Genomic DNA, 12,728 nt, shown 5'->3' on the forward strand with positions numbered 1-12,728 from the left:
GTGGTGTTATTTCAACACAGTGGCAACTGAAATAATATGAGGTAATAAATACGGCCTTCTCAGAACATCTCAAATCCCTAGGTGGCACAGAGGTTGTCTCAGAACCTTACTGACCCCAGGGTAAGTCACTTGATTTATTTTAGCCTCAGTTTCTTCATCTGTAAAATGAGGATTTTATATGTAATAGTACCTACCTGACATGGTTGTTGTTGTTAGGATCAAAATATCTGTACAGCATTTTGTAAACCTTAAAATGCTATATGAATGCTAGCTATTATTAGGTTAAGTTATAAGTATGGCTCACCTAGACTTTAAGGGTCATAGACCAAAGGCTCCAAGGGTAGAAATGTTCTTTCTCACATTTACTTACTTGAGGTCCAGAGGTAGAAAACTGCATTGATTAAGGGGGTACCTACACAGAGGACATCCTAATCCATCAAAATATTGAGGTGCAAGAAATCTTCACTTTCTAGACAGAATCAGATACTCTAGAAAATAAAAGAGTCAGCTACACAGGATATTTCCTTTGTGGATACATGGTTCTCAGGGACTCCTGTTTGAAGAGGGCAATTTTGGGGGTCACTTTCTAGTTGCTTTCTAGTACCTAATTTTTTTCCCAACTAGGCTTGTAGTTAGAGAGGCAGTATGATAGAGGGATATACTGAGGACCTTGTTTCAAATCCTTTCTCTGTTACTTAATACTTCCGGGGCCTAGCCAAGTCATTTAACCTCTTACAGTCAGTTTCTTATTTGTTGTTGTTGTTCCTTTGTTTTCAAGGACCAACGACATCATGAGTGCTGTCTAGACTTGTGTGTGAATTGAATTTAAGTGAGGCAAAGCTGCACAAAGTCATCAGCCAGAATCATCCAAGTCCAGGGCCAGGGCAAAAGTCAACATAACTGGGATTCAGTGGTTGACCTTAGCATCTTCTCTGTCTGGCCAAGCTCTAAGCGCTCCACAGTATTTGTTTCAGCCACCTTCATGGCCATTGGAACAAATTGTTCTCATTTGCCCATTCTTCTGGGGGAAAGTTTTCACATGCTTGGGGTAAACATCCTCCTAACTCACAGACAGGTTTGGGACCTGTCAGTTTTCCTCAGCCTGCTTTAGCCTGTCTGCTGAGATGGTTCTACCAGGGTATGGCCACTGCCCAGGCTACATCTTCTTGGAGCCATAGGTGATAGTTGAGTACCTGATGGACACCAAAGGTGGATAAGCAGCCCTGAAAAAAGCTCAGCAAGCCCTCACACCAGAGGCCCTAGTCCTTCCTGAATGCCCCATCCCCCCCCATTTGTAAAATAAGGGCAGTAAACTAAATCACCTCTAACTTCCCTTCTAGCTCTAAATCTATGATTCTACTGATTGATGATTAGGTCTTATAGGCCTTATAGTTCAGTCTGATCATTATCTAATGTGAATGGGAAACTTCTCTAAAAAGCAAAAGAGATCTAGCAGGGTAGCAACATAACATTAGGGAGCAAAACCATTCTGGCCAAATGGAACTATCTCACAAATGCACTCTGATCACATATCTACCTATCTCTCTTTAGCCAGTCTACTAGCCAGGACAAGACACTTGACCTCTTTCAGCCTCTGTTTCCACATCTGCAAAATGAAGACTTTGTATATAATAGCACCTACCTCACAGGGTTGTTATGCTGAAACATCAGTATAGCACTTTGCAAGCCCTTAAAATGTTATAGAAGTGCTAGCTATTATTTGGTTAAGTTAATAAATATGGCTTAACTAGTCTTTAAGGGCCATAGACCAAAGGCTCCAAGTGCAGAAATGTTCTCTCTCCCATATACATTTTCCTTCCTTTTTTCTGCCTATCTGAGTCCTACTCATCTTCTAAGGAAGGCCTGACTCAAGTTCCATCTCCTATAAAGCCTTTCCTGGACATTGTCATCTCTCCTTTGAACTTCTATATATTGTGTGTATAACTCATTAGTTAGTGATTATATACTACTAAGGTTCTATTAGTTACCTTTCCATGTATATATGCCTTACTCTTCCAGCTAGATCAAAAAGGCGGCCCTGAATTTTTTCCTAAATGTTTCCCAACTTGTATAACTTATACTGATAATCATATAGTGTACCTCAATTCCTCATGGCAAAGAATAATATTGTTGGGAGTGGGGTAAAAATGTTTTTGAGAACATTTGTACTCTTTTTGTACTCCATTTGGTTAGGCAATGGGGTCTAGTGACTTGCCCAAGGTCACACAGCTAGTGTTATGTGTCTGAGACTGGATTTGAACTCAACTCCTCCTGAATCCAGGGCCAGTGCTCTATCCACTGAGCCACCTAGCTGCCCCTTTGTACTCCATTTGTAAGCCCTTTGAAAGCTGACACTAGGTTTTCCCTTCCTTTGCATCTCCACAGTGCTGCGCATATTTTTAAAAACTGGACCTGTAATTTATTTCATCCAGTGTAGATGTCTCACCTTCTCTGAAACTTTATATAGTCTTGAAGATGCTTGAGATACGTTAAGAGGTTTAGTAACTTTGTCCATTGACATGGTCAATACACGTCAGAAAATGGACTTGAAGCCAAGTCTTAGTAACACTAATACCAACTCTGTCTACTATGCCATGCTGCCTCTTCAAATATATATCATTTAAATGGTGCCACAAGACATTTGTCAACTGATTGACCTACACTTTTCTTCCCTCAGTGGGCAGAGGTAGAAACAGCCCTTTTTCCCATGATCCAAATAAGAAGGTCCAATCAGGAAATGTGACTCAGAAAGTGACAATTGAATTCAAGGTGAGACATCTCTCTAGTACCTAAGGCATTGGAAGCAGACAATGTTAAAAGTGACAGTGATGTTGATTTGGAGTGGGAGTGAGGGGTGTGATGGTGAAGTCATGCTAAGAGCTCATTGCATTCCTTACCTATACAAGGAGCCGCACCTCAGTCGATGTCTGCCTGTTAGGGAGGGAGAAGCCGAGGCAATTACTCTTGCAAAGAAAGCTCAGAAAATATTTTTAGAGTCATGCACCGAGACTTCTCTCCAGCCCCTTGGACTCTCCACCCTCTATACTTTTTTGAAACTCTGGGGGCTGTAGTACTTGCTGGGATTACCAGGTGGCGTAGCCAGAAGAATGTTCAAGAGCTGATTGACGCTGTGGTTACCTGGAACTTTGCCCTGGGAAGAACGGATGGGAAGGAAAGGAAGCAGTATCTGAGCACCTTTTCTCTGGAAAACGTGCCACGGACTCCAGGTCTGGATCAGAAAGCCTAATCTGTCAGAGTCTAAATGTTACAGGTGCAGACATCCTCCCCCAGCGTTTTAAAAAGGAAGTTCCAAAAGAAGAGAAGTTTCCCTGCTCTTCTCCCCATCCCATCTGGGAGAGTGCTTGATCCTGACTCTATTCTGACAGTGAGGCGTTAAATGAGCTTGTATTCCCAAACACTGTGCAGCAAACCAAGGAAGAGTTAAGGCCGGGTGCTGAAAGGCAATAAAGTCTTAAGACTGGAGCCTCCCCCGGGTGTGACAGAGGAAAGAGAGCTGGAGAAACCGGCCGCACCAGCCCACCGCCATCAGGGCGTGGTCTCTGGGACAGCGACCTCCCCACAATGTTTGGTGGGCGTGGTCATCCCGCTAAGCGTCCCCTCCTTTGTGGGCGTGTCGGATGCGCTTGGCCCCACCCCAATCATACAAAAGCGGTGCGGCACTGCAGCTAGCGCAGTTCTCACCGAGATCCGTCACGCAGACTCAACGTGAGACATTCCGGCCCGGACCCCCACCATGGTGAGTGAGGCCCGGGCTGGAACCCCATCCCTTGCCGCTACGATCTCTGTTTATTCCTTTTTTTTTTTCTAGGACACTCCCACAGCCCTAGGGTCCCTATCCCCGAGGTCCCAAGCCCCTCTACTTGGAAACATAGATTTAAAAAAAAAATTCCTTAATATATGTGTATATATAATATGTGTATGTATTTATAAGTATATAGTTATATTTGCATATTGGTAGGAGCTCTGTCCAGGCTGGAAGGGCCCCAGAGCAGAAAGCTTACGACCTTCAGGAAGGAGCAGATGGGGTCAGGAGTCGGGGCACTGTGCTTGTAGGTATAGACAGGAAAGAGCCCCAGTCTCTTCCCCCGTCCGCTTTTCCCCCACTCAAGTGTGTCCCTTCCCCCTCTCCTGGGGCTAGTCACGCGGCCTCCGCTGCTCATGCACCTTGGCCTTCCCGCGCGAGGAAAGTCCGGCTCGCTGCCCCCCATCTGGGACCACACTGGAATGGATGGGGCACGTGCTCGGCCGGGGAACAGGCCAGATTACTCCGGCGATCTGGCCACGCATTCTTCTTCCGCTTAGTATGCAGCCTCACGAGCCCTCCTCGGTGACTCAGCACCCCTCTTTCGAGTTGGGGAGCTGGGGTGGAGGATGCTTAGGAGGAGCTCACCGGACGGCGGGAAAGGGTTTCAGACCATGCTGAGAGTTAACCCCTCCCCCTCCAGCCCGCACGGACAGATGGGCAGGGACAGCTGGGGATAGGGAATGGAGAGTTGGGGTTGAGGCCAGGTTTGGTGGGGGGGAGGGAAGGGCGGATGGTATTTATAGCCGGAGGTGGGGGTGCACTGTAATCCAATCCTGGGTTTCGTCTGGAACCTCCCTGGAAATTATATCGGTGCAGGGTGGGGTGATACAGTGGCCCTTGCAGTAAGGTGGGTGCGGAGGAGGATGGAGGATACTTGCCTTAGGGCCTCACCACAAGTTCCACTTCCTTTGCTGAATATTTTGTAACCTTCATTCTGCCATCCTGAAGTGGGGGTTGGGAGGCCCTCCTGCACTCTGATCTATAACTCTTCTCACACTGGCTCTTCAGTAGTTAATCTTGCACTAAAAAGAACCGTCTTCTTGGACGACATCTGTTGTTATCCTTATAACCCCCATGCGCTGCACTCGCTTCCTTCAGCTCCCTGCCTCTGCTTTCCCTGGGTTGGTGTACCCAGTGACAAGCTGACGTGGTGCTTTGGGCTTGAGGGTGTGGGGGTGGAAGTAGGAAAGGCAGCTGCAATCTCTCTCTCTTTTCTTTTTTTTTTTGCTCCAGAGAGGATGGGGCTTAAATTGGGAATGTAGGGAGAAGCCTAGGATACATAGGCCTGATAGATCAATGTCAATGCCTTGTTTATGGATGTGGAGAGTTCCAGCTGCTCCTGTTTTTCATCAAAGCGAAAATCTATCAGAGAAGATGATTATGCAGACTTCTGAGGTCTGACAGCCTTTTGATGATAAGGCTGTTCTGTTCCTGTATTAAAATGTGGTAGGAGGAGCAGCTAGGTGGTGCAGTGGATAGAAGCACCTTAGTTCAGATCCGGCCTCAGACACTTACTAGCTGTGTGACCCTGGGCAAGTCACTTAACCCAGATTGCCTCCACGCACATACAAAAAAAATCGGTGCGGATTTTGTGCTGCTCTCCTGGTGTCCTACACCTTGTATGTAAGAGAATTTGCCCCTGTTCCTGCCAATTTTTTATAGACACTTAGGCATCTCTAGCCCATTTTTGGTTATCCTATAGACATTCTTGCTGAATGCTTTCTCATCTCAGGGGACTGTGGAATCAGTCTTACCCTGTGTCTGTGGTTTCAAAGGGGCAAGTGCATTGCTTACATAATGCATTTTTTGAGCTCTTTACCCATTATGAAGTCCTGAATCTCCTAAGAATGGTCCATCTTAAATGAAGACTTAGAACTGATGACAGGATGGACAGTGTGCTGAATTTAGGGCTTATATTCTGTTACCTTTCCTCCATCCCTCAGCGTGAATGCATCTCAGTCCATGTGGGGCAGGCAGGTGTCCAGATGGGCAATGCCTGTTGGGAGCTGTACTGCCTGGAACATGGTATCCAGCCTGATGGGCAGATGCCCAGTGACAAGACCATTGGGGGAGGAGATGACTCCTTCACCACCTTCTTTTGTGAAACTGGGGCTGGCAAGCATGTGCCTCGAGCTGTCTTTGTGGACCTGGAGCCCACAGTGATCGGTAAGAAGATGGGGGGGGGAGGCGGCTTGGGATGACTGGGATAAGGGAACAATCTAGGATGAACTCAAAAGTAGATCCTTGGACCATACCCCTTACAGGTTCCTATTCCCACCTGAAAAACTCACAGACCTGTTTGAGTAAGGTGTATCGATCTCATGCTGGACTTGGCAATGAATATAGTTGCTGGTGTCTCCTGACAGACTAAGCAGCAAACTGTATACAACCTAACATCTGACACACTGTTTGGTGGAAGGATGAGAAGTGCTTATTGCGGTACCTCTCCTTCCCTGACTACATGGCAAACTTCCTTCCAGATGAGATCCGAAATGGCCCCTACAGACAACTCTTCCACCCAGAGCAGCTGATCACTGGTAAGGAGGATGCTGCTAACAACTATGCTCGTGGCCACTACACCATTGGCAAGGAGATCATTGACCCTGTGCTGGATCGAATCCGCAAACTAGTGAGTACTTGGGTTAGGGATAGGAGCTTGGGAGGATCTGGGGGTAGCACAAGTTTCTTCTGAGCAATTTTTAGGGAAGAGTAGAAAGGTATGAGGCATTAGATTCTTGGTCCCACCCTTTTAGGATAAGCTTGGCTCTACTTCAGGATTCAGCCTCAGGTGCCTACCTAGGTGTGTATTGACCATCCTTCTTTCCTGCCTTTCAGTCTGACCAGTGTACAGGACTCCAAGGCTTTCTGGTATTCCATAGCTTTGGGGGTGGCACGGGCTCTGGCTTCACCTCCCTGTTGATGGAACGGCTCTCAGTCGACTATGGCAAGAAGTCCAAGCTAGAGTTCTCCATCTATCCAGCCCCTCAGGTTTCTACAGCTGTGGTAGAGCCCTACAACTCCATCCTGACTACCCACACCACCCTCGAGCACTCAGACTGTGCCTTCATGGTGGACAATGAGGCCATCTATGATATCTGCCGCCGAAATCTGGACATCCGAACGTCCCACCTACACCAACCTCAACCGTCTTATCAGCCAAATTGTCTCCTCTATCACAGCATCTCTTCGTTTTGATGGTGCCCTTAACGTGGACCTCACAGAGTTCCAGACCAACTTGGTGCCCTACCCTCGAATCCATTTCCCCCTGGCAACCTATGCACCTGTCATCTCTGCTGAGAAGGCCTACCATGAGCAGCTCTCAGTGTCTGAGATCACCAATGCCTGCTTTGAGCCAGCCAACCAGATGGTGAAGTGTGACCCTCGTCATGGCAAATACATGGCCTGCTGTCTTCTGTACCGTGGTGATGTGGTGCCCAAAGATGTCAATGCTGCCATAGCAGCCATCAAGACCAAACGAAGTATCCAGTTTGTAGACTGGTGCCCTACTGGCTTCAAGGTTGGCATCAACTACCAGCCACCCACTGTGGTCCCTGGTGGGGATCTGGCCAAGGTACAGAGAGCAGTGTGTATGCTGAGCAACACAACAGCCATTGCAGAAGCCTGGGCTCGTCTGGACCACAAGTTTGACCTGATGTATGCGAAGAGGGCATTCGTGCATTGGTATGTAGGTGAGGGCATGGAGGAGGGAGAATTCTCTGAGGCTCGGGAGGACATGGCAGCCCTGGAGAAAGATTACGAGGAGGTGGGCATCGACTCCTACGAGGATGAGGATGAGGGGGGAAGAGTAGAGCAGCCACCTGAAGCCATTTTACTGTTTGTTGCAAAATCCTTTCGAAATAAACAGAGTCTCTGTGTTTTGAAACTAAACTTGCCCCCACCCCTTGTGCTGTGCACTCTGTTGCCATGCTGTTGCTGCCGCTGCTGCCGCTGCCCGTTACCTTTTTTTTTCCTATGGGCTGAAGGTAAGGACTGCTGATGATCCCTGTCCCTACCCAGAGGGCCTAGCCCTAGTCCCTTGCATTCAAGGCCCTAGGGCACTGAGGTCTATCCAAAGAGAGGACCAAAAAGTTGGACTTGTCTTGGGTGTGGGCTCCTTCTACCACCACAGCCAACCTTGCCTGCTCTTGGCAGGATATGCTCACCTCAAAATGAAAACTACAGACCAGTTTTGCTTCTCAGTGATAAAGAGCTCCCTGCCACCTTCATGCTGCCTCTGTATCCTCCAGCTTTAGAAGAAGAGAAGCTTGAGCCAGACCATTAGCTTCATCTGCATAGGAAAGGTGTAGGTGGGGCAGGGTTGGGCCAGAGTCCTAGGGCAGCGTGCCTAGTGTGGTGCCCAGCCTCAAAGCTGGGGGATGGGCAGGGCAATGGTGCTATCCAGCGGTTGTGTGTCTGTCCCTTCTGCACCTCCCATCTCTGCATGGCCTCTGTGCTCTCTCCCACTGCTTTGCCAGGGACCTTGAGCTGTGGCATTAAAAGTCAGGTCCTCTCCCCTTCTGTCTGTGCTTTCTTTCCAGATTCAGCCTCACCTCTTGGGGGCCTCCTGCCAGGGCCCTAGGGAAAATTACAGCTAAGCTAATAGGTGGCCCTGGGCCCAGCCCTGCGTCAGCATAGGGGGATGGGTGTAGTTGGGAGAGGAAGCCTGTGTCACAAGGGCAGCGGGCGCCAGCCCTGCCCTCTCTGGTGATACAGGGACGCAGTGCCCTTCCCTCAGGGAGTAGAGTAGAGGCAGCAGCCAAGGTTGGGCCCCTGTTTACTCAGCAGGCCCTGCAGGAAAGGCAGCTGGGCACTGCCACAACAGCCTGCTTATTAATCATTAACTCAATGTGTGCTAGAAACATTAGAAAAAAACCTGGGATAAAATGGCTGCCACAACCAGCACCCTGGGCTGTTAAGACCTGTTCAGTGGCTGTGCCAAAGCTTGCTGCTGGCCTACTGGCTGAGCCACTCAGGCTTAGCCATCCACCCCTAGAGATTCAGGAAGGGAAGGAAAGGAAAAGAAAAGGCTGCCTGCCTTTAGAGATGCCTTGCTCTGATTTTACTACAGCCCGAACCTGTTCCAACCCAGGTTCAGTAAAGGCCTGGTGTCCTAGCCTACATCCTAAGGAAGGGTGGAAGGGGGCCACTTCTTCCCTGCCCTCTACGTTCCTTACCCTTTTTCATCTACTGTTACTAGAAAGGACAAGTAGACTTTGATACCTTTTCTTGTCCCCTCCAGCCCCAAAGCAAAATAAGAGACAAATAAATGGACGTTTTAGCTTTACTTCTGTATTTACACATTCTGAAAATGCTGTTCCCTGCCCCCCAGATTTAGGGGCAGACCATGATGTGGGCCCAGTAGGCCCAAATGTACCGTGTGCGACCATTTCTCCACTTGTAGGTCAGCTAGGTCCCTTCTCAAGGACCCACTCTTCATCCTTTGTGGGTAGGGGCTCAGAAGCACCTATGTAGTATTCTTAGGACTGTGGATGGGAGTCTGCTATCCTCAAAGTCCCATTGAGGAAAAATACTTCCCTCTTATAGAAAGTCCTATGTTCTGAAACTGCATGCTGTCTCAGATGTGTGTGGTATGTTGGTCTGGAGCTGTGGGCTGCAAACTTTCCAGCTGACTGAGGAGGAGAGAAGTATGTGGCCGGCACTGGGGGTCCACAGTCATCATGGAGGCCAACAGCTGCCGTAATGCTGGGGAATGCCTGAGGAGTACAAATGTGGCAAGCTACACACACACACTCTCTCTCTCTCTCCCTACCTCCCTAAGGCGTAGGGCCTTCCATGTCATAGAAATTTTGCAGCTTCTGGAATGGCTGTGCCTCCGTGCACTCACCTTGGGTTCTGGGGAATACTGAGCTGGTTCTGTACTGCCAAGGCCACACTGTCCCCTTTCTGGAACACCATGTCATAGGGGCCTTCCCCAAACATCATAGCATACAGCACACAACCTAGAGACTGAGCACACACTTATGATTTTTAGGAAATGGGACCCAGGGGCCTGTATCAATCAGCAATCATTTATGAATCCATCTACTAGGTACTAGACCAGACAGTGCTAAGTGCTCTGTCCCCCCTGTTCCTTGATGTGGGCAAAGAAAACTGCCTAAGCCAATGTGGGAAGGGGAGAGAAGGGCTGCAAGTCCACTCACCATAGCAGCAGGGACCTAACTCGGCTCTGGTGGAACTGTTTGTCAGTTCCGCTGCCTTTCTGGTTTAGAGTTTTCCTTGACTGCAGGATCAATGGAGCTTTGGCTGAACAGCTCCAGGCCTACATAGTCCTGCTCAGAGACCCTGGCTATACCACTTCCTGTGCATTGCCACCAGTTTATAGGAAGGAAGTGGAGGAAAAGAAAAACATGACAGGTTTCCTGGGGCCCCAAGCTATAGAAAGTAAGCAAACGTCCTCACTTTCCCCTTAAGGAGTCATTCCAAAGTAGATAGATGCCACCAACTCCCTTTAGGCTCACCCAAATGTCAGTGCGTTCATCAATGACACAGTGGCTCTGTACAGAGAAGAGCTCAGGGGCACGATACGAGATGGTACAACGTTGGGCTGCCCAGTCCTGGAAAAAATGATCCCAGGAGGCAGAGGTGGGTTAAGGGTCCCATGACCACCATGTTCAAAAGGAACATGTTTGAACCTGACTTGCAGTGCTAATCTGGCCCCATCTCATCCTCAGTTTCCCTAGGCAAAATTCAGAGGGTTCTACCTGCAGAGCTAGTGCCTGCCGGGAGCCTTCCACTTGGATTCGTGCCTGATTCATGGAACCCAAGTCCATCAACACTGGCTGCCCATCATCTCCAAGCAAAATATTGGTTGGTTTCAGGTCCCTGTAGGAAAGTGAGTAGGACTTATGGCCCCCTGTTGAGGGTTACTGGAGTCACATGTACTCAAGAAACATGGGCTGGCTTCTGGCTAAGAGCAGAAAAAAGGCCTCCCCTACCTCTTGGTAAATATCCTTTTTATCCCTCCTCCCACACCTTTCCCCAGCAGGCATATAATACCCTCCCACTGACCTGTGGGCATAACCCTTGGCATGAATGGCCTCTAGGCCTCTGCAAATGCCTAACAGCAGCAGCAGGATTTGATCCTCAGACAGGAAGTTGCCTTTGTCTTTCAGCCCTTCCACTTCATTCCATAGTGTACCCTTCTGCAAAACACAAGTCTCTTCCAATTCCCACCACGGCTAGCTAAGTGTTCCTTCTCATTTGATGAGGCTCTCCTATCTACCAGGCTAGGGTCCTGTCTTCCACCAAAGGTGACCAGGGTCTTCAGTGTGAAAATTCAAAAGTTCTGTACTCATCCCCCAGTAACCATTCCTAAATGCCTGTGGGCAAAGCCTTCCCCCCCAAAACACAAATCCTGATTTCATCAATTCACAGCTATTCTATTTCCTTTCTCACAGTGTCCTTCCTTAAAACTCTTGAGTCCCCAGAGATCTATGTTACCAGTCCTCAACCAGGAGCTAGTCTCACCTTGAAGAAGGGTAGCAGCAGCCAGGCCTCCTGCTTGGAGCCCCGTTCTGTCAAGCAATAGGCTTCAAGGCGAAGGATATTGGGGTGCTGGAAGAGTCGGTGCATATCAGCCTCCCGCTGGGCTTCTTCCTGGTCCTGTCGTTCATGGCACAGGATTCTCTTCAGGGCATAAAAGTGCCCATCCTGCAGTCCCTCCACCAGGTCCACGTAGCTGAACCCACTTGGAGCCAAAGAAGGACCATGGCCACATTATACAATGCCCAGATGTTGAGAGGTTCCTCAGGGGCGTATTCCCCCTGGAGCGGAATCCTCTCTAAGATGGGGGCTTCAGAAATTCTGAACAGAAGACCAGGCTCTGTCAGCAAGGCAAGTCTGTGCAGGGCAAAACCTGGAAGCAGCTTTCCCAACAGGTTCTGTTCTCACTGGACCCTACATTCTAGGATTAGATTGATGGAACTTAGAACAGAGGACCTGGGTTCAAATTCCATCTCTGATATTATCTATGGAATCTTGGGCAAGTCACCTAATAATCTTGGACCTCAGTTTCCTGCTCTGTAAAATGAGGAAATTGGATGAGATGGCCTTAGGTCTCTTCCAGCCCTGATATCCGAGATCCTATATTCTCCCCCACACATATACGTATGCAAGCATTCTGACCCGGGGACCACGAGGTGACCAGGTAGCACTTACCCCTCTCCCAGTTTCTGTATGAAGAGGTATCTCTTGTTGTCAATAGTGAGGGTCCCTCGGGAGCAGATACACAGCGTGTGGCCCATGGTGCCTTAGTCATCCTCAGGGCAGGGGCAGAGGCTGCCCACCAAAGGGGGCAGTGATGAGCAAATGCTCCAGGGGGTAACCGTCCAAAGGGCTGCAAAGGGATCGCAGGACAGGACTGAGGCCGAGCCGGAAGCGACTTTGGAGGGCTGACCATCGCCCCGCTCCAGGACAGGCGGCAGAGGCCGGATAGCTGTCCTGGGGCCCCCGACCCAGCGCACCACGAGAAGCGCCCCCCAACCCCTCCTTCCATCCCAAGGGAGGAGCCCACGCCCAAGGCCTCCCGAGGGCCCCAGGGCGCCCCGTGATCGGTGAAGGAGGCGGGGGAGGGGCCCGCGCCCCCCCCCCAGCCAGCAGGGCTGCAGCCGGGATCGATCGAGGCCCCTCCTCCTCCGTCCTCTCCTCTGCCCTCCCTCCCCCGCCCCGCCTCCCCCGGGAGGCCTCGTTCCCGCGGCCCCCTGGCACCAGGGAGCCCAAGCTGCCACGGACCTGGACCAGGCGCGCGGGCAGCGGCGGCGGCGGCGGCGCGACGGCGGCGGCGACAGGAAGCGGCGGCGTGTCGTCATCTCCCCGCGCCGTGGTAACGGCCCCCGGCATCCTAGCAACCGCGCAGCGCTGGGACCGCTGTGCGCCCGGAACC

The 12,728-nt window shown here is 50.0% G+C and overlaps 2 protein-coding genes across 2 annotated transcripts; one reads left to right on the forward strand and one right to left on the reverse strand.

Annotated features, from left to right (window-relative positions):
- The first annotated feature begins 3,659 nt into the window (after positions 1–3,659).
- Positions 3,660–8,338, forward strand: LOC110219406 (tubulin alpha-4A chain-like). The gene is given in 5 exon segments (XM_021002723.2): positions 3,660–3,757; positions 5,770–5,992; positions 6,307–6,455; positions 6,662–6,943; positions 6,945–8,338. Coding segments are annotated over 5 exon segments (1,536 nt in total). The 5' UTR covers positions 3,660–3,754; the 3' UTR covers positions 7,824–8,338.
- A 755-nt stretch (positions 8,339–9,093) lies between these two features.
- On the reverse strand, positions 9,094–12,663 carry STK16 (serine/threonine kinase 16). The gene is made up of 8 exons (XM_021002724.2): positions 12,578–12,663; positions 12,005–12,182; positions 11,315–11,534; positions 10,856–10,989; positions 10,549–10,669; positions 10,306–10,401; positions 9,672–9,793; positions 9,094–9,540 (listed from the first exon to the last, which is right to left on the reverse strand). Exons 2-8 carry the CDS (start codon positions 12,088–12,090, stop codon positions 9,402–9,404), a joined length of 918 nt encoding a protein of 305 aa, XP_020858383.1. The 5' UTR covers positions 12,091–12,182; positions 12,578–12,663; the 3' UTR covers positions 9,094–9,401.
- Positions 12,664–12,728: the final 65 nt, after the last annotated feature.

The sequence above is a fragment of the Phascolarctos cinereus genome, unplaced genomic scaffold, assembly GCF_003287225.1.
Source record: "Phascolarctos cinereus isolate Bilbo 61053 unplaced genomic scaffold, phaCin_HiC Scaffold_7;HRSCAF=346, whole genome shotgun sequence".
Classification (NCBI taxonomy): Eukaryota; Metazoa; Chordata; class Mammalia; order Diprotodontia; family Phascolarctidae; genus Phascolarctos; species Phascolarctos cinereus.